We start from the raw sequence: 19,893 nt of genomic DNA, 5'->3' as shown, positions 1-19,893 counted from the left end.
TCCTATAACTTACAAATATTGACTGCTTTCTACTCCACACATGACTTCAATTTGTGAGCATGATTTATACTACACATATGAACTGCATGATGAGCTATACGGACGATTGCATATACTGTACCAATCGATGTAAATATATGAAAAAGTCATCTTGAAAAGCCACGTAATTACTCAGGAAAGGAAAAAAATATCCTCCTGATTACTCTTGCTATAACTTCCATTTCTCTCTTACAAGTGCTTTGAAATGTGTGACTAAGAAAATGTTACCACCTCGATAGTAACAACACTGAGCAACAGGTAAGTTATCTGGGATGGATCACTGGAGGACACGGAATTAGTAGCCTTTTGGTAGCAAGCAGAGACACATACCCAGAGTTATCACAGTGGAGGCGAGGAATCTTGTTAGGTACTCTTTCTTAGAAAATAAAAATATTTAAGGGAAACAGGTGATGAGTATTGGAGACCAAGGGAACAGGGTGGGAACAAATACAGGTTTCAACACAGGAGTGCCCTTGACCATTTTCTGAAAACCAGCTACTTAAAAAAATAGCCAGAGAAATTTTACAGAAAAAAATAAATAACAAGTATTTATTGAGTATCTACTAGGTGTCCAGTACTTTAGGAAATACAAACGCGATTATGACTTGGTTGCTGCCCTCAGGGAGCTTACAATCTAATTTGAGAAACAATTCAGAAACTCTGAAGCTGGACTGGGGTTGGTAAGACTTGCTACCTCTAACAGAGCAACGAATTCCCCTAGATGCTTTGTGGTTAATGACCCCTGTGTCCCCTTCCCCATCCACTTGAAAGCAATTCTAAAAAAGAGTAGTTCCCAGTTTGGACATATTTAACAAGGAGAGGCTTGAAAGATCAAAAACAAAACAGTGTATGTTAAGGCCTTTCACCATTAGTTTACTTGCCAGAAATACTTCCTGTTCACAACGGAAATAATTACTGGCATAGTCTAATCTTTAAGGACAATGGTGTAGGATCTCAAAGCAGTTTTATCAACCCATACACTGCCAAAACGTTTCAGTTCCCCAGTAACGCTGGTTGTCACTGACCCTCATACCTCCCAGCAAGTCGCATCAGATATCCCCAAAGCAGGATATGGGCGGTGGGAGGTGGATGGAGAGAGGACAAAAAAGGGTTCCTCCATCTCATAATCAGGGACAGCCAAAGGCAAAAACGGTAACAATAACAACAAAAAGGCCCGTTACTGTGGTGTTTTTCTTTCCACAACATCCTACACCAGAGGTGGCTACATTTCAAGAACGGTGGAAAAGGAGCAGTCTCCTGTGTGTGACATCAGTTTGCAAAGCAACGTAGGGACTGCCCACAGGGTGAAGAGTCTTAAGAAATGTGGAATTCCTGTCCCATTATGAGAAGAGTGAACAAATACCCCAGGGCTCTAGTGACGTCCCTTAAGGCACAATGCACCCGATGGGGGCCTCCACGTCCAGCTTCCCGAAAGAACAGAATTGTTGGGGGTACCCAGAACTACAGTACGGACAACGAGAAGGTGACGACAGCAGCAAAATATATACTCCAAGAGCTGAAGCGGTGGGCAAGAAGGACGGGGAAGAAGAGGAGCTGACAAAGAGGCTGGAAACGGAGAGGGGACGCAAGCCCACGCGTGGAGGATGGGAGGCTCATCCCGCTCAGCGCCACATCGGGAGCTCACCGGGCCAATCGCCTCCTTACCTCCCACCCGGAACAATTTAATCCTCCGCACTCCAAACTGAGGGCCACATGGGGGAGTTTGGGGCAGCTCCACCCCATCGCCCTCCCTCCCCCCACCCCCCCGCCACCCCCAAACCAGGCCGGATCCGGATCAGAGGAGGCCCGCAGAGTGTTGGAAAGGGAGGAGGCGCCCTCGTCTTCTCCACAGACACCGGCCGGGGTAGGGAGAGAGGGCCCCTACCTCAGGCGGGGCCCAGGCCTCGCTCGCTCGCGCTCTTTCTCGCTCTCCCCCACCTCAGGCTCTAGCCGCATGGCCCCCCCCTCCGGCTGCCCCAAGCCCCGCCCCGGCCACGCTCCCAAATCGAGGCCCCGGCTCTGGTGAGGCCCACTAGGCCGCGAACCCAACCATAAACAAAACCTCCGGCGGCCGACTCGAGGGGGGGGCGCCAGGGCTCGCACGATTTGGGGGGGTGTACAGTGAGGAAACACGGTGTGGGGGGGCCTACCGAGGGTGGGGGATACGGCGAGGGTAGGAGAGAAAGGAGGGAGGGTAAAGGGGGTATCGCGGATTTAAAGGGGCCGCGGACAATACCCGGCCCCGCCGCGCTGCCGCTGCCGTCGCCGCCGTCGCCAACGCCGCTGCGCTCCCAACTTTACCTCAGTCTCCTCCACACTGACACCCCGGGCCGCGCCGCCCCTGTCACGTGATATAAGGTTCCCTCCTCCCCGCCCCCCTCCCTTCTTTTTCCTCTCGCGCTCGCTCTCGCGCCTTCCCCCTCCCACTTGCCTTCCTGCGTCCCTCAGCACGTGACGCGAAAAGGGACGCGCACGCAAGCGTGCGCGTGCCGCCTCGCCACGAGACACCTCATTCCGGCTCCGCGCGTCAGCCCCGCCTCCTCCACGGCGGCCACGCCCCCACGTGACGTACGGCTGGCCTCCGCTTCCTCTTACTGGCGTAGTTCCGCGTCTCCGCGCTGGCCGCTCGCGGGTGCCATTGCCTGCCTGAGTCACGTGCTGAGGGGAAGCGGGAAGGCGTCGTTCTTCTTTCCTAGGCCCCCTCCCATCCGCCATGTTTTCTGGCCGGGTCAGCCTTGGTCTTTCCCCGTAAGGAAATGGCCGGGGAGCTTCAGAGAACCCAGGCGCCGTTGCCTCGGCGGAGCCCGGGCTGACGAGGCAGGGCAGCAGGGTAAACCGGAGCAGTTCTGCGCGGGGTGGGGAGGCCATGGCGTCCAGCAGTAACTGGCTCTCCGGGGTGAATGTCGTGCTGGTGATGGCCTACGGGAGCTTGGTGAGGAGATCCCCCACCCCTTTCCTGCTGTCGCGTCTGACCCAGTAGAGACCCTCCTCGTGAGCTGTTCTCGGTCTTCATTCTCCACCCACTCACCTGCGCTTTTCTGGGCTTTGACTCCCGTCCCAGGAGTACCTGGGAGCGTGTCACCGACTCGGAGTGCCCCGCCCCTAGCCGAGAACCCTCCCTCCAAACCCTAAGGCGCGGACCCCCACGCCTCCGCGCTCCGGCTTCCTTTTCTTCACCCCATCTCCGACCGCCTTGCTTTGCCCCACGTTATGCCCCGGAAGCACCCCAGAGAGCCCGACTCTGGGAATTTGAACTGCAGGCGTGTATTGTTTTTGTTACTGTTTTTGTATTCAAGACTCTTCTCTCATTTTTTGGACAGGTGTTTGTACTGCTATTTATTTTTGTGAAGAGGCAAATCATGCGGTTTGCAATGAAATCCCGAAGGGGACCTCATGTCCCTGTGGGACACAATGCCCCCAAGGTAGGTCCTCAAGGCGCGAGATAGACCTGGTTCTCCAGATCTATTAGAGCCCAGAATGCGATTTTTTTTTGCCTTTAGAAGTGACTTTTATTCCCCCTCCTCTTCCCTCCACCCTTTCCTCGACCAGTTAACCACGTACTTACCTTAGTAGATTGATCAATAACTATCAGCTTAGGCCCAGGCTTACCTGCTCACTGCTGTAGCTTACCCAGGAACTTGCGTTTTTGCATTTGCAGAATGAAAGGCTTGGATTAAGATTCTCAGCTTTTATGGTTCCCAGTTCAGCTTGAACTACCCAGTGTTTTCTGGGGTTTTTTTGTTTGCTTGTTTTTGTTTTTTGGGTTTTTTTAGCGTGGTTAGAATTAGCCCCAGCTCTATGAGGAGAGTTGCGTTTGCAAAACTTTAAATTTATAAGGGCTCCATAAACCAACGAGTTCCTACATCCATATTAGAAACTGAAACTTAAGAAACGGAAGTTGACCCAAAGACACATGGAAAGTGAATAACCAAGCGGTCTCTTTGTACTCTCTTAGATAATGGCCTTCCTTTCCTTGCTGTAGTTATTTATCTACTGATGAAATTTTATCTCTATCCCAAACTTTTTTCCAGAATTCTATAATTATACATCCAAATGCCAACCTAACACTTAGATGTCTGTTAGGCATGTCAAACCTAACATGTCTAAAACAGAACTCTTGGTGACCCACCACCACCTCATCTTGGCGGTTTCTTTCTAACATTTCTGGGGAAAAGGCACCTGTTAACTTACCAGTGTCCTTTTGTATGGCTCTCCCTTGATCTCTGGGATCCAGCTACACTGGTTGAATTTCCCGCTTTTACGTGTATTACTGTGGCCTAGAATGATGTTCTGCTGGTCTTCACTTGACTAGCTCATTTGTTCTTTAGATCTTAAATAGCATTTCCTCCAAAAAGGAGTGCTTATTACCTATTTAAAGTACATAGGTTCTTTTTGTTTTCTCAGTCCCTTCATTTTTTCCTAGATAGTATTTTACCACACATTGGTTTAATCTTCTGTTTGCTTAATGCCTCTTGTACTAAACTGTAAGCTTCAAGAAAGCAAGTACCATACCGTTTTTGTTCACTGTAAACCGAGGGCCTACACATAGTAGGTACTCAATTCATTTTGAGTAAAAAGCAGCTTAGTGGGAGAGCTAGAACTAGTACCCAATTCTCTCAACTCCTAGACCAATGTTCTTTCATTAACTAGTGCTGTTAACCCTCCTCTCGTTCTTTGCTAATATATTTCATGGAAAACCTCAAGGAAGATGTCATGGCCTGAACCATCCACAGTGCTCCTTCCACATTCCCGCAGTTCTCCAAACGCCTGCTGCCTCCCATAAGGGGGACATAGGTTTGGCTTCTAGTACATCATAAGCCAATCAAAACTGACTATGTAGGAGCTCTCTGGACTAGATGAGATCAAGGTTCCTTTTGCTTTTAAAAATTTTCTCTCATCTAAATTCTCATCCATTTTCGGTGGAAGTATGAATTAGTTAAACCACTGTGTAAAGGAATCGGGCACTATCTAGTAAGATTGCTCATGTACCTAATCCACAGTCCAGCAATTCCACTGCTACCACAGAGAAATAAATTTTTGCTCATGTGTACCAGAAAATGTGTGCAATATTTTAAAAAGAAAATCCAAATGTCCATTTGAAAATGGCTGTATGATATACAGAGGGTGCCAAAAAAATGTATATACATTTTAAGAAAAAAACTATTAAAATTGTGATATTCAATATATACCAATAACAAAAGATGAATACAAGGCACGCTTGACTTCTGCAACTACAAGAGGTGCTCAGAGCGGTTACCATCAGTGTCCAGACACTTCTGATTACGGTGAACTCCTTGAGAAACGTTGACCGAAGTGTCCACTTGTATACATTTTTTTGGCACCCCCGGTATTTGTATTCTGGAATACTATAAAGAATGAAAATAAACTGAAGATAAATATGTGAACACAAATGAACCTGTAAAATATTTGTGAATGAAAAATTCAAGTTGCAAACATGAGTGAATCTCAAAAACATGCTGAGTGAAAAAAAGCCATTCACAAAAGAGTGTGTATGATTCCATTCCATTTATATGAAATTCTAGGACAGGCAGAGCTATATTGATAGAAAGCACATCAGTGTTGCCCAGGGAGAGGTTGACTGCAAAGGGGTACGAAGAACATTTTGGGGCAATAGAAATATCTGTATCTTGATTGGAATGGTGGTTCAGTGGGTATATTCATTTGTCAAAGTTCATCAATCTACACACTTAAAATGGATGTAGTTTATTGCAGGTAAATTCACCCTCAAAGTCTATTTAAAAATTTGAAAGACAGGTTGCAGAGGAATTCAAAAAGTATTTTTTCATTTGTATAAAGTTCAAAACCAGGCAGAGGTAAGCATCTTGTTAGAGCGATGTAATAAAACAGAAGAAAATTAAGACTTGACAAATTAAGATTGGGGGATTGCATTCTATCAGAGATGGGCACAGAAGGCTTCAAAACCATTGGTAGTATTTGTGTTCATTAAGTAGATGGTGGATTCAGGTGTTTATCTTAATGATTTTGATAACTAAAATGTACACATATACTGTATGTATTCTGTGTATGATCTGTTTCACAAGGGAAGTTCCTAAAAAGTTACAAGGAAAAAGAATCTACTTGTTAGTGTTCTGGCAATCATTCCTCTCAAGTAAGAGATGAATATGACAGTGGCTGTCAATATTCACTAACAGTGGCTGCTTCTGGATAAGTGAGGGGTAACACCTTCAGTACCTTTTGGGATTTTATACCATGGATGTGAATTACCTACTAAAAAAATTAAATACGCTCCACCAGGTAGGATAAGTCCCCAAACTATTAAAAGCCCTGTGCAGGCCTCTGTAGATTTTTAGAGTGAATCGTGACTTCTCATTCCTGTTGATTTTTTCCCAGCTCAGGAAGTTCTTTATAACACCTCACCAAGAGTCTTCTAAATCCAGTTGAAAGTCAGAAATAATGTTGATGCTGTAGAGCTTGAAGGAATTCTGGCAGTTTAAAAGATCTGGCTTAGAGACACACATTTTTCCTTAAATTCTTGATTCTTATCTTGCAATTACATTAGCCAAATGAACGTGTTCTCTGCTTCCCTTGTCTTAGTTGCTCGTTAGCTCTGCTCCATTCCAAAGTGATGGGAAGCAGAGCACAGGGGAAGTGATTGTGTATTCTCTTCTCTACATGGACAGGACTTAAAAGAGGAGATTGACATTCGACTATCCAGGGTCCAGGATATCAAGTATGAACCTCAGCTCCTTGCGGATGGTGATGCAAGACTGCTGCAGCTGGAAGCGCAGGGAAATCAGAGTATGTGGCATGCTCTTGGAGAACACTGCAGTGAGGATCCGACAAGTTCAGAGTTCCTTTGCTCTCGGAGCTGTCACATAGCTGTTGGCAGACCCAGCAGCGGTGGTTCCTCTTCCTGGGTACATGACAGATGTGGGAGGCAGTTTATTAGCTTGTGGGAGTTTGGAGACTTTGCAGGGCTATGCCTGAGACCGTTCTCTTTCTCCACAGACTGCTACAACTATCTGTACAGGATGAAAGCTTTGGATGCCATCCGCGCCTCTGGTGAGGGCTGCTTGAGGGGCCGTTCGGGATCCCAAAAGATCACCTGGGAAAGAGGGCGGAGACCACTTCACGTGTATTAGAATGTGTCCTTTCCGCACATCTCTGGCTAGTGGGAATTTCCTAGAGTATTGAGAGTCCTGGGTAGCTCTTTTGCCTAAGAATACGATGTAGACAATTTACTTCTCCAGAGCTGGTTTTGTTCTTTATTTTCACGAACTGGATGGTTATAATTGGCTTGTTTTCCCACAAAAGACAGGTGGCATCTGCTTTTTCACTAACCCAAGATAGATGGTTCTTGGACTTTTTTAATTCTATGACCATTGTTGTATATGTTCTGTCTCTACCAGAACAGCATCTTAAAGCCAGGATGGGAAAGGAGGAGGGTAAAGAGGACGATGACACTATCGTGTGTCATTGGTATAGTTTACAGTTGTGTTACCACCACTGAATGATGATTGAGACACAGCTCTATACCTCTGGTCTTCTTAAGTCTTCAGAATTTCCCCCCAACTCAACTCATTGGACCCTTTTCTAAGTTTGGGAAATTAACTAGAAAGACTAACGAATGGGAGAAGGGGTATCATTGTGCTATTATCTCCTCAGAGATCCCATTTCATGCTGAAGGCCGGCATCCTCGTTCCTTAATGGGCAAGAATTTCCGCTCCTACCTGCTAGATCTTCGAAACACCAGTACACCTTTTAAGGGTGTGCGCAAGGCGCTCATTGATACCCTGCTAGATGGCTATGAGACAGCCCGCTATGGGACAGGGGTGAGTGGGGTGCCCCTTTGTCCTCCAGGGCACTAAGGGGATCCGCAGACTGAGAGCCTCACTCCTCCTCCCTCTTTCCTCAGGTCTTCGGCCAGAGTGAGTACCTGCACTATCAGGAGGCCCTCAGTGAGCTGGCCACTGTGTGAGTTTAGAGGAGAACGTGTCCTGGGACTGGGTGGAGAGTGCTGGGCTGTCCACAGTGCGATGACCTTCGTAAAGCAGTATGGTAACAGAATCCAGACATGTCAGGTCCTAGACTGGCAGAGTTGCCTCTCACTCCCAGTGGAAAGCAGGTGCTGCTCTACAAGCTAAGAAGGGTGGCTGCCCCTGCCTTTGTGCTGCTTGGGTCTTTTGGGCCAGCTCAGTAAAGTGTCAGGGTCCCTGTGTCCTCCTTTTGTGGCTTGCTCTGATAAAAGTAAGAATTAAATGCCACCCATTTTTATTACCATTTAAAGCATTGGTAACCGTGTCTGAAACGGGTCATCACTATAGAGTCAGCTTGTTACAGGAAAAGAATCATGACTTTTGTCTGGGAACGTTTTAAATATGTACTAACATAGGTAGCTTCATTATGTTGTTCACGCAGATATTAAAATGAACCGGTAAAGAGGAAAAGCCAATCTAGAATAAAAAGTTAGTTAACAGCCATGAAAAGAATACATCTGTTTCTTGCTGTGTTGAATATGGATCTTTCTCAAAAGATGAGGGGTGTATCTGTCCTGTCATCTCTCTGTCCCTAAAAATAAACCACCTTGTTCCTGAAGACCAAAGGTCCCAGTAAAAACTACTTAGAACACATGGGGAGAGGCTGGAAAGGGGCATTGGGTCTAGAATTCAGGCAGGAGGCCCATTCAAAATGGTTTTTTTGAAAGGCAGATACCGTAAGATTCTACTACATGAGCTGCCTAGAGTAGTCACATTCGTAGAGACAGAGTGATTGTTGCCAGGGGCTGGAGGGAAGGGAGAGGAGGGAGTTGTTTAATAGGTAAAGAGTTTGTTTTGTAAGATAAAAAGAATTCTGGAGACTAGCTGCACGATAATGTGGATGTACTTAACACTACTGAACTATAAATATTTAAAAACGGTTAAGATGGTAAATTTTATGCTGCTTTTACCACTTTTTTTTTTAATTTAGTCTCTGACTTCTAGTTACTGGAAACGTTCAGTGGGTATAGTAAAAACAGTATAGGCTCTGAAATCTGACAAACTTAAGTTTGAATCCCAGCTCTCTGTCACTTGCTAGCTTTGTGACCTCAGGCAAGTTACTTAATGGACCCTCAGTTTCCTAAGCTGCAAAATGGGGGTGATACCACCATATAGGAATACTGGGATGTTAGGAAATTAGATGTTAGTAAAGCACCAGGTTTAATGTCCGAATGTGGTAAGTACTCAATAGTTCCTTTTATTATTATTTTTGGTATTCAGTTTCCAAGGGATTCTGGAGAGTATGTTAGTAGCATACACACATTAGGTGACTCAGCAAAATTAAAAGTTTTCTTTATGCATAGGGAAATGAAGAAAAGGTTGAGCAGAGGCAGGGACTCTGGGAAAATTGGTTTCTCTGCTGTTTCTAAGCCACCAGATGGGAGTTTAGTAACTGGTTTATAAGATAGGACAGAGACTGTTGATGGCTACAGCTGCATTTAGGGAATGGATGAGCCTGGAATTGTATTCTTCCATTAGTCCTCATTCTGTTCATAACCTGTCCTCTCTATTCTTCAGGGTGAAAGCACGAAGTGGGAGCTCCCAGCGACAGCACCAGTCTGCAGCCAAAGACCTAACCCAGTCTCCTGAAGTCTCCCCCACAACCATCCAGGTGACATACCTCCCCTCCAGTCAGAAGAGTAAACGTGCCAAGCACTTCCTCGAGTTGAAGAGCTTCAAGGACAACTATAACACCCTGGAGAGCACTCTGTGATGGGGCCGAGGGACTGCTGTGCCCGCCCGGCGGCCCTCCGCTCAGCTGGCTCAGCAGGCCCAGCCTGCGTCAGCCAAACTCCCGTCGGCCAGAGCTCTTAGCGCTCGTGCCTAGGGCTTCATTCTCCAGCCTTTCTTAGGGCCAGTTTCCAAACATCGGATAAGACTTTATTTGCCCTTGGTAGTACTTCTTTCTGGAGTTGAATTCAGATGTTTCTCTTAATGGTTCTGTCAAAGCTCCCTTAAAAATCCTCACTTGATTTTGATCATAATTCATCTGCCCTTTTCCAAACTATAGATAATCCCAAGGGTGAGAGTTGGGGTGACAGGGCTTGGTGTCTTCCGTATTACCCCTTTGTACATGGTTGAATGGGAACCATTTGGGCTTGACACATCCTAAGAGCTGATTGGTGGGAAAGGCAGACAGGAGCTGGTGGGGAGTCAGGTGAGGCTTTGAGTGGCGTGGGGAACACTACCCGGTGCTGCACTTAAACCAGGACGTGTTAAACGTTAGCACAACTTCCCTGGCTCGCACGGCTCGGCCCTTCCACTTTCATTCCACACTGTTGTGCATAAATTGAAAAGGGAGCGTTTTGACACCTGACATAATTCCATCCCCCCTCCTCTATTGGGGATACTGTGGGACAATGTGAAAAAATGGTCAGACCAACGCAGTGGTTTGACTTTATAAATTGTTTAATAAAAGGAACAATTAGAAAATAAAGCTCATGAGTCATTCGTTTACAGTTGCCCTATATAGTAAAATAGACATACGGTATGTTCTCCGCACCTGCCTAACCAGGTAGGGCGTGAGGGTCCGCCTCCAGAGAACTGGTAGGACTGTGGGTACCCTGGACCTGGGATCATATAAATACTCCTTGGGACCCCAACAGAAGAAATCCTAAAACTGGGACTGTGGTCCTTGCTCATAGAATTGCCCTAGTCATTGATAGGCTGAGGATTCCCTTCAGGTCTCCAGGGCAACAGGCCAGCTGACCAATCAACTACTAGGTATGGGGTCATTGTTGGAGGAGGGAATGTTGCTATGACTACTGAAACCTTGGTGACAGCCAAACAGAAAAGAGCCTGCTCAGCCTCCCCAGACCGAATCAAGCAAGTCTGTAGACATGTCTGAGGAAAAGATACCCGAGGTAGAAGAACAGGTATGCAGAGTTGGAAGGAGGGGCTGGGTTGGAGGGGTTCCCTTGATGAAGTTTCAAGATCAGTTCACCAGGACTAGACCTCTTCCTGAGAGGCCACGGGAGTGGGAGGCCACGTCTGGCACATAGTAGGTATTTGTGCCATACCAAACCCTGCCTTTACTCTGACCCATTCCGAAAGTAGAGCTCTCTTCCCACCTCCCCTAGGAAATTGGCCACTGCCTCTCAAAAGAGAAAGGTGGTGTGTTCCCCACCAACATAGGGTACTGGGGTGAAGTATTGGAGAAAAGGCAGATCAGCAGAACTGCCTTTTCTTTGCAGAGTTTTCAAAAGGCCTGGGGACTTAAGAAGATGGCTGACAGGTAATCTCTGCTTCTATTTCTCCCCTTACCTTTCAGCTTGACCTTTTCACCCTCCTGCTCTCCCTGAGCCACTTCTCGGGCTCTGCTCTATCTTGTTAGGGGCTCATTGAGAAGGAAATGGCTCTGGGGGCCGGAAGCAGCTCTTGTTCTCACAAGTCCAGGCAGCCTTCTACTGCCACTAGGTTAGGCAATGTACACTGGTTTTTATTGCCCCTTGCTGGACCATTCTCTGAAAGAAAACTGGAGCAAATTTTTGTTTTCATTTTTATTTTTTGAGGAGGATGCACATATTTGTTGCCTGGCATTGTACTAATCACATGGTAGGTATGCAGTAAGGATTTGTTGGTATTTGTTGAATGAGGGAGAAGACTCCAAAGACTAGGCTGTGATCTCCTACACCTGGGGAGCTTTCTGAAAAACACATCCTTAGGTCTTAACCCAGAAGAGTCTGACTAAAATGGTCTGGGATTGGATAGGATAAGCCTGTTTTTTAAGGTTTCAAGGTTATACCCAGAGCTAGCAAAGACAGGTAACAAGAATGCGTATCGTTTTAGCGGGAGTCAAGACTGACGCAGCCTTTTTTACAAAAGCAGTTTGATGAAATCTGTGTAAATTTCACATATCCTTGGAATTGGCAACTCCTAGGAATTTACCTTAACAATACATATTTTCAAAAGCACTAGTATGTGCACACACAAGAGTGTTCATGGCAGCATTGTTTATGAAAGTGAAAAGGCTAGAAACCACCCAGCTGGTTCAATGATGATACAAAAATGCCCGGCAGCCTTTGAACAGAATGAAGCAAATTTCTGTGTGCTGATAGGGGAAATCCAAATGGTTAAGTAATACTGCTTATATAAATGTATGATTTCATGTTTAAAAAAATTAAAAGATATACTTGCTGGCATATGATAGAAAATTGTTCTGGAAAGATACACAAGAAACTGATAACTTTTTGAGAAGGATGGGGGCAGAAGAATGAAGCTTTCCCTTGCCATTTACTGTATTTCTGTATGTATTTAACTTTATAGTCATCTGTCAAAAAAAAAATACTTGGGTTTTGTTTTTTAAATCTCAGTAGGGTTTATCTGAGTGGAGGATACATACATACGGATGTATACATATGTATAATCCTTTTGCGTATTAAAAACCTTAGCAGATCATTCCGGAATGTGTCTAGCCAGGGTTGAGCATCACTGGCGTGGTAGAAGGAATTAACCCTCAGACTGGATTTGATACCCAGATCTGCCATTAAGTGACCTTGGGCAATTCACCTGAACTTTTAGTTTCCTTGTCTGTATAATGCAGAAATTAACATGACACATAATTTTCATGATTAAATGACATAATGTACTTAATATATACAAGGTTCCAAATCACTTCTAGTTATCCTTTCCTGGGGCTTGCAGTCTTCTGACACTGTCACAGAGGTTCTGATGAAGAAACAGCCTCACTGATGGGTTTTTGTCTGCTCCTAACTAACCTGTTCAACCCCTCCCTCCACACCTGGGGCAGGTGGCGAAGTTCACACATTCACTGTCAGTGGCAGATGACATTGAGCCAGAGGAGAAACCCCTATGCCACCCTCAGGATGCAGGTCACCATGGCACAGGAGTTGGCCCTGGCCAACAAGCAGCTCCTGATGGTGAGTCCTGGACGGTGACCGGGAATCTCCCCACTACTGCCCGGACCTTTGCACAGCAGGAGTCCCGAGCTCTTAGTCTCTGCCATTCCTCACCCATCTTATTTGCCTCTGCGATTTTCACTGTTACACCGGACAATAACTCCAAATACCAGAGCTCTTTTTCATTAAGTGATTCTTTGCATCCAGCTGCAGGTGGAACTTTCTAGAATCCTAAAGTGCAGTCTAGTCCTTGCTCCTTTCATCTTGGTGAGACATAAAACTGCTTTAGTGCCCTGCCCCTGCCTTTCAAAACCTTTCCCTGGGGTCCTTAGTTGCTGTCATGACTCTTTGTAGAGTTCCTGGTTCATGGGATGTTCTCTGCGAGTATTTGCTGAAGGTGGAGAAAAACTCGGGTAGGCTTCTCCTCCAGTGTTCAGCCTGTACGCTACTGCCTAGCTTTATGTCACAGCTAAGTCCAGAGCCAAAACGGCAGTGATGGGCAAGCAACCAGGGAGAGAATGAGCGGGGTTACACAGAGGGCACACGTCCCACTTTATCCCGCCCTCCCCACCAGGTCCGGCAAGCTGCCCTGCACCAGCTCTTTGAGAAGGAGCATCGACAGTACCAACAGGAACTAAATCAGATGGGCAAAGCGTTTTACGTGGAGAGACTCTGACGGCATCCGAAACACTGCCCTTCCCGTCTCACCGTGCCTGCTCACCTAGCCTTCTGGAGCCCCTACCACCTTGAATGTCCTTCCCAAAACACACCTGGGTCTAGTTACCTGCCCAGGACTGCAGATGGGGCTCCCACTCTTACCTTTCTCAGGTCAACCCCCTGACGCTATTAGGAAACAATCCATGAAACAGTGGTGAGAACAAGAGTGGCGCCTTGTGGTCATAATGAGCTAGGCAGTGTTGATGTGAGGTGGAGAGATGGACAATGGGAGAGAATCCTGGTTTAACCAATAAAGCTAGCTTTAGACATTCAAACTTAGACCCCTTGGCTCACGTTTTCCGCCCTAAGAGTTGATTTGCTCCAGCTCTGCTTATTCACAGCTGCCTTAACCTTAATACAGGTAGCTTAACATAGGTGGCTCCCCCCCTCTCAGATCTCACGTCCACTCATCTTTTCTGAATGTGGCTGTTAATCCCTAGGCGCTGTGGGGTTTGAGGCTCAAGAAGCCTGCGTGTGAGGTTTGAGTCAGCCAGTTATTGGGAGACTTTGAGGTGGGTCTGAATTCCCACCTCTGCAAAATGACAGGGTTCCAAACTCCAATGCCTTCACGGGTCAGGCAGGTAATACAACAGACATGAGGAGTTGTAGGATTTATAGGGGACCAGAAAGAGCGTTAAATCTAAAGGCATTCAAAATTTGAAAAATACTGCAAAGGACTGACTTATCATACGCATCTATAGGCCACAGAGAACCTTCCTTTCCACTTTACATTCAAACGATCTCCCAAACCAGAGAGACCCCCATTTTAAAAAAAGATTCCCTTTCCCCAGCCCCGCCCCTTTGGCAACCACCCGCTGCTTCTCTGTATCTATGGAGAGACGCCATTTTGCAGCCTGTAACAGTGGCAGGAATACACCATCATTCCGATGTGGTCACCATCGTACACACTTCCATGTTCTCTCCCTTTGCCGTCTGCATCCAATTGCTCACTCATCCTTCCACAATGATCTGACGTGCCCTCAGCTCCACATGGCTGTCTCCACTGCAAAACACACTTTTTCTTTCCCCCTCCCCCAAGTCCATCTCCATACCTTAATATATATGTTTCATCTCAACTGTCAGGGCTTCTCCTTCCTTCTCTCCCTACATACCCCACAGATGAGCAGAGAGAGGGAACAGGGTCCAGAGAGAACACGGGCTTGAAGTCGGGTGTGGCTTCAAAGTCGGGCTTTTCCGAATTGTGTCATCATGTGTAAGTTGCTTCCCTGAGCCTCAATTTCCTCTTCTGAAAATGGGGACAGTCATACCCATCTCATAGCATCATTAAGAGGATTAAAAATAACAAGCATAGGCGAGGATGTGGAGAAAAGGGAGCCCTCATGCACTGTTGGTGGGAATGTAAGTCGGTACAGCCACTGTGGAAAACAGTACGGAGGTTCCTCAAAATATTAAAAATAGAACTACCTTATGACCCAGCAATTCTACTTCTGGGTATTCATCCAAAGAACAGATCTATGCGCCCCTATGTTCATTGCAGCATTAGTTACAATAGCCAAAATATGAAAGCAACCTAAGTGTTCATCAATAGACTATTGGAATAAAGAAGATGTGGGACATATATACAGAGGAATATTAGTTGGCCATAAAACGAATGAAACTTTACCATTTGCGACAACATGAATGGACCTAGACGGTATTATGCTAAATGAAATAAGTCAGACAGAGAAGGACAGGTACCATATGATTTCGCTTAAATGTGGACTCTAAAGAACAGGATAAACAAACCAAATAGAAACAGACTCATAGATACAGAGAACAAACTGATGGTTGCCAGAGGGGAGGGGGTTGGGGGACTGGGTGAAAAAGGGGAAAGGATTAGAAGTACAAATTGGTCCTTACAAAGTAGTCACGGAGATGTAAAGTACAGCACAGGGAATATAGTCAATGACATGGAGATAACTACGTGTGGTGTCGGGTGGGTACAAGACGTATTGGGGGATCACTTCATAGATTATATAAATGTCTTAATCACTCTGCTGTACACCTGAAATACGCTGAATGTCCACTGTAATTGAAAAATGAAAATTAAAAATATATATTAAAAAGAAATGATTATGCTATGTGAATAAACTCTTTTAGCAAACAACAGAAAATGAGGATTAAGTCAAGTAAGGTATCTAGAGAGGAAGCCCAGTGCTTGGCACACAGTACCTCCCTTTGCCCCTCAGGAGATTTCCCCGTGACCCAGGCCCTTCAGATCCCCAGGTTGGCCCCCTTAGCCATTCTCCATCTCATGTCTGTCCCTCTCTGTCCCACATATCCATTCAGCCTCCAGCCCCTCGGCCCTGCTTCCCAAGCCCTCTTACCTTTAGTCTGTAACTACTCATGAGTTCTTACACCGAACAAGACGTGGCGCCCACAGGCTGGTGGGGAGCAATGGCAGGTATGGTGCGAGTTTTACAGGAGACAGAACCACGTGCACGCGGCCTGGTTTCACCCCACAAACCTGAGACCAAGACCCGTTCCTTCTGCCTGCTCCCCCGCCCTCGGTGCCCTCGGTTCCTGCAGGTCCGTCTGGCCTTCACGTCTTTCGTCCTCCCTGTATCTGTCCCTGGCCACCCTCCTCTCATACACGCGCAGTAGGGCGTCAGGGGAACAGGCTTTCCCGTGACTGGTCTGGGCTGGACTCCTGGCTCTGTCACGTACTGCCTGTGTGGTCTTGAGCAAGTTGCTCTAACTTTCTGGTCGCAGTTCCTCACATGTACAATGGAGGTAATGTCTACCTGGTCGGGTTGCTGTGGGGATTAAAGAAAGCCTTGGCAGACAGGGGGCATGCACCGCCCGTAAACAGGAACCCATTGATGTTTTCCTGCCAAAGGGAACCAAAGTTTTCCACTCAAATGTGCCTTTCAGGATATTGATTTTAAGCTGATTATTATGAAACAAAAGACTCAGAAAGAACTTTTCACCCTCCCCTTTTCCTACCTAAGAGATTCAGATGCAAAGGATGCTCCCGGAAGGGAATCTTAGCATATCCACTTTAGCTTTCCACAGGGAGGATCCCAGCAGAACTGCTAACTAGATCCCCCCCCCATGTCACATTGTTTCTGGTTGCCTAGCAGGAATTTGTCATGTGTGGCGTGTGTCCCACCCTTTCCAGCGACCTGTGAATTGCCTGTTTTCCCATAGGAAATCCCAGACCCCTGCCTCCTCTTCCCCTTGTCCGTGACGGCATATAAACCTCAGCTGCCCAATGTTTCGTTCTTACAGCATCCCCCACAATGCGCCTTTGTATAATAAACTTCGGACATTTTCTTCTGTTAATCTGTCTCTGTTGATTTGATTATTAGTCCAGCTGGAAGAACTTAGAAGGTGGGAGGAAAATTGTTTTTTTAAGCCCCCACCCTGCCCTATAATAGTTTTCCCTTTTATTTCGTCTCCATTACCTGACTGCCCCCCACTTCACACCACACTCCTTCACCAACCCCTTTTATTCCTCTTTCCTCTGTTCATGTGGACCCACTGCCTGATCCCTGACCTTGGCCTGTCTCCCTTCCCCCCGCCCCCGGGGCTTGTCAGTGCCAGGCTGGCTGCAGTATTGGCAGGCTGGCCCCCTACAAAGCCCATCCCGCTGATCCTTTCCGCCTGTCTGTCTGCTCTCATCACATCAGCTGAGGACTTCACCCCATCACCCCCATCCAGTCCCTGTTCCCTCGGTGGCTGTGTCTTACGCAGCTCCCTGGCTCAGGAGAGCTTGCTTGGTCTTGTTGGCAATGGCTGCCTAGAAGGTACTTCCAGGAGAACCAGAGAGCGTTCATCAGAGGCCGTCTGATGAGTCTGCCCAGGTATGCCGCCAGTCAGTGCCCTAAGAGTCAGTGCCCACATCAACACCCCCGTCTCTGCCTCTGTGCCCCTCGTGCCCTAAACAATAAAGCCTCTCTCGTTTCTGCCAGTCCCGTCCTTCCAACCTCTGGTTCTCCAGGGTGGTCAAGGCCTTGGAGGGTAAGTGTATAAAGGACGGTGAAGAAAATAAAAATTACACACTGAGAGCCCCAACGGAGGCAGGACACAAGACACCACCACAGGTGCCTCCCTTGGGGCTTGTGCACGTTTGTTCGTCTGCCCCTAAAGGCCAGGAATCACACACAGTAAGTGGGGCCTGGGGCGAGCGATCGATCTGCATCAAGGGCACTGGAGTCGGTACGCGTGCGTGTCCAGGCTAATGGGGACAAGGACACATGGAACGGGCCTGGGGGCTAAAGGAGAGCGTCCTCCTCCCACCCCCACCCTCCCCTACCCTCAGTGCAGCTATAACTCAGGCTTCTTCCTGCCCCAGTCGAGGGAAGCATCTGCCTACCACATGACACCCAACAGACCTCATTCTCTTCAAAAGAAAAACCTCCCAGAAGGGAAGCAGCCTGGATCCCTGTGAGGGAGACCCTTGCAGAAGCCAGCCAGGGAGTTCTCGCTGGGCAAAGCCGCAGAAGAAGAGGAGAGTCCTGAGGACTGCAGGTCACTCCTGGCAGCGGGACTTTCCTCCCTGACCCTCCATCTCCTAAAGTCTTAGTTTCAATTTGCCAGGCGGGTGAGACCGTACGTCTTCTGGGGAGCCCAGGCTGGAGCCTGCCCGTGAGACAGGTGGTGCTTCTCTTCTGGACATCCAGGGGTGACTTTAACGAGGGAGGCTGCCCAGAGGACCTGGGCAGAAGGAGAGAAGGGCCAAGACGGTGGGAAGCAGCCGCCAAACATTCTAGACGTTTCTCATGCTACTGATGGGCAGTACTGAGGAGCAGGACCGGGATGGAATCCGCTGGAAGGCCCTCAGCTGTCTTGTGGGGGTGCTCTGGAAAGGTTAGGGCTTCTGTTGGAAGAGTAAAGTAGGATGCGCACGCCCCCGCCCTCACCCCCAAAGAGCCTTGGGGCAGCTGGAAGGGAGTTGAGGAGAGCAGGTGGCACGGCTGATGCCTGATGAGGAGCTGACACAGCTGATCCTCTGGGCTCGGGGCGTGACCTCAGGGGGAGAAGCTGCGTGGGAGCTTCTGGAAGGATGGGTGCCCGGACGTGGAGACCGGCCAGATATTCTTCCTGGTTCAGGCCATCACGACCCACCAAAGGCCAGGCACTGGTAGGAGACGAGCTGAAACACGGATGGCACGAAGGGCAGTAGAGTAAGAGCCTGCCGTCTTAGGAGGAGTGAGCAGGGGTCAGTACCCTTCTCCAAGGACACCGCTCTCCACCCAGCCATGCTTGCTGTCCGGTGTCTCTGCTCTGGCATTTCTCGGCCGTGGGGAAGAAGCTCTCCTGCCTGCTTCTGTGTGATATGTTTGATATTGGGTTGTTTACTTAGGAACCAACTAAATGTCAAACATATTCTTACAGCAGTGGGCAATTTGGCATCACACTCTTTCCAACCGCAACCTCTGGGGCTCTGGGGCGCCTGTCTTTTTTTTACTGAACCTCTACTCTCCAGCACCCCTTTGGGGAACAATCTCCATGGAGTTCAGTCTTAAGCTGGAGGGCTAGTGTGAGAGCAGGAGAGAGCCGGCATTTGAGTAGCAAACCTTCCTCTGTATTTCCCTTATACTAAAAGGGATGTATCTCCGATCTTTGTCCTCTCGTATTTTTCTCCTCCGCAGTCAATGCCTCCCCATGTTATTATCCACTGCTTCCTGACCCTGGGAATCTCTCAATCCCTAGTCCCACAGTAGGGTCTTTGGTGTCTGCTTTCCTTCAGGAGTTTGCTAGTCCTCTATCTGCCTATCTGCCTCTAGTGACTGGAAGCTCGCAAGTGTGAACCCCGGTTTTGCCCTCTGCCCTGCTGGGTGTCCCAGTTACCCCATAGCTGGAGCTTCGCATTAACACTACCCATCTATCCTTGACAGAATGACTAATTAGAGCCATTTATATTCTCCCCTGATAGCCCTGGTCACCTTGAACAGTGCCCCTCTCTCCCCTGGCATATTCTCAGATGGTGTGGTGCTGGTGTCCTGGGATCAACTTGACACCTGTCGGTAACAAAACTGTAAGGAGAACAATGCCCAACGCCTGGAACTAAGCTGGGGAGAAGAGCTGGTAGCGATGATTAGGATGGGGGTGGGGGGGTCAGGATAGAGAATATGAAGGGAGCAGAGGGTGAGGAGAAGAGTAGACAGCAGTACAGACCCTGGTCGGTGTGGATATCGACGTTCTATTTCCAGATCACTGTGGGGAAACTGAGGGCACGGTCCTATCTGGATGACAGTGAGTCGGCCTTGGTTCTCTCCCCCACCCCACTTGAAGCTCTGGGCTGGTCTTCTAGA

General features: G+C 47.7%; 3 protein-coding genes across 32 annotated transcripts in view; 2 read left to right on the top strand and 1 right to left on the bottom strand.

Moving 5' to 3' along the window:
- The window catches only part of UBAP2L (ubiquitin associated protein 2 like), a 39,221-nt gene extending 36,062 nt beyond the window's left edge, over positions 1-3,159 (bottom strand). For 19 of the 28 annotated variants that reach the window (XM_033092855.1, XM_033092862.1, XM_033092863.1 and 16 more), the window contains exon 1: positions 2,276-2,379. The gene's annotated coding sequence lies outside the window, so the exon portion shown is untranslated. Of the gene's footprint in view, positions 1-2,275; positions 2,445-3,067 lie in introns of those variants that run through there. The other 9 variants (XM_033092864.1, XM_033092859.1, XM_033092849.1 and 6 more) reach the window with 2 other exon arrangements.
- Positions 2,651-10,494, top strand: C22H1orf43 (chromosome 22 C1orf43 homolog). 3 transcript variants are annotated; one of them, XM_033092876.1, is made up of 7 exons: positions 2,651-2,971; positions 3,360-3,461; positions 6,702-6,819; positions 7,030-7,083; positions 7,687-7,853; positions 7,937-7,949; positions 9,576-9,709. In XM_033092876.1, exons 1-7 carry the CDS (start codon positions 2,906-2,908, stop codon positions 9,578-9,580), a joined length of 525 nt encoding a protein of 174 aa, XP_032948767.1. In that variant the 5' UTR covers positions 2,651-2,905; the 3' UTR covers positions 9,581-9,709. The 3 variants fall into 3 exon arrangements, with proteins under 3 accessions (XP_032948767.1, XP_032948766.1, XP_032948765.1); XM_033092874.1 differs by having other exon boundaries at positions 2,658-2,971; positions 7,937-7,995; positions 9,576-10,494; XM_033092875.1 differs by lacking the exon at positions 3,360-3,461 and having other exon boundaries at positions 2,654-2,971; positions 7,937-7,995; positions 9,576-10,494.
- Positions 10,495-10,637: 143 nt separating this feature from the next.
- On the top strand, positions 10,638-15,071 carry CFAP141 (cilia and flagella associated protein 141). The gene is made up of 4 exons (XM_033092877.1): positions 10,638-10,933; positions 11,252-11,292; positions 12,808-12,937; positions 13,491-15,071. The coding sequence occupies exons 1-4, from the start codon at positions 10,898-10,900 to the stop codon at positions 13,590-13,592; spliced, it is 309 nt and encodes a 102-aa protein (XP_032948768.1). The 5' UTR covers positions 10,638-10,897; the 3' UTR covers positions 13,593-15,071.
- The last annotated feature ends 4,822 nt before the right edge of the window (positions 15,072-19,893 follow it).

Source organism: Rhinolophus ferrumequinum, chromosome 22 (assembly GCF_004115265.2).
Source record: "Rhinolophus ferrumequinum isolate MPI-CBG mRhiFer1 chromosome 22, mRhiFer1_v1.p, whole genome shotgun sequence".
NCBI classification, from domain to species: domain Eukaryota; kingdom Metazoa; phylum Chordata; class Mammalia; order Chiroptera; family Rhinolophidae; genus Rhinolophus; species Rhinolophus ferrumequinum.
This window is presented reverse-complemented; position numbering and strand designations above follow the sequence as displayed.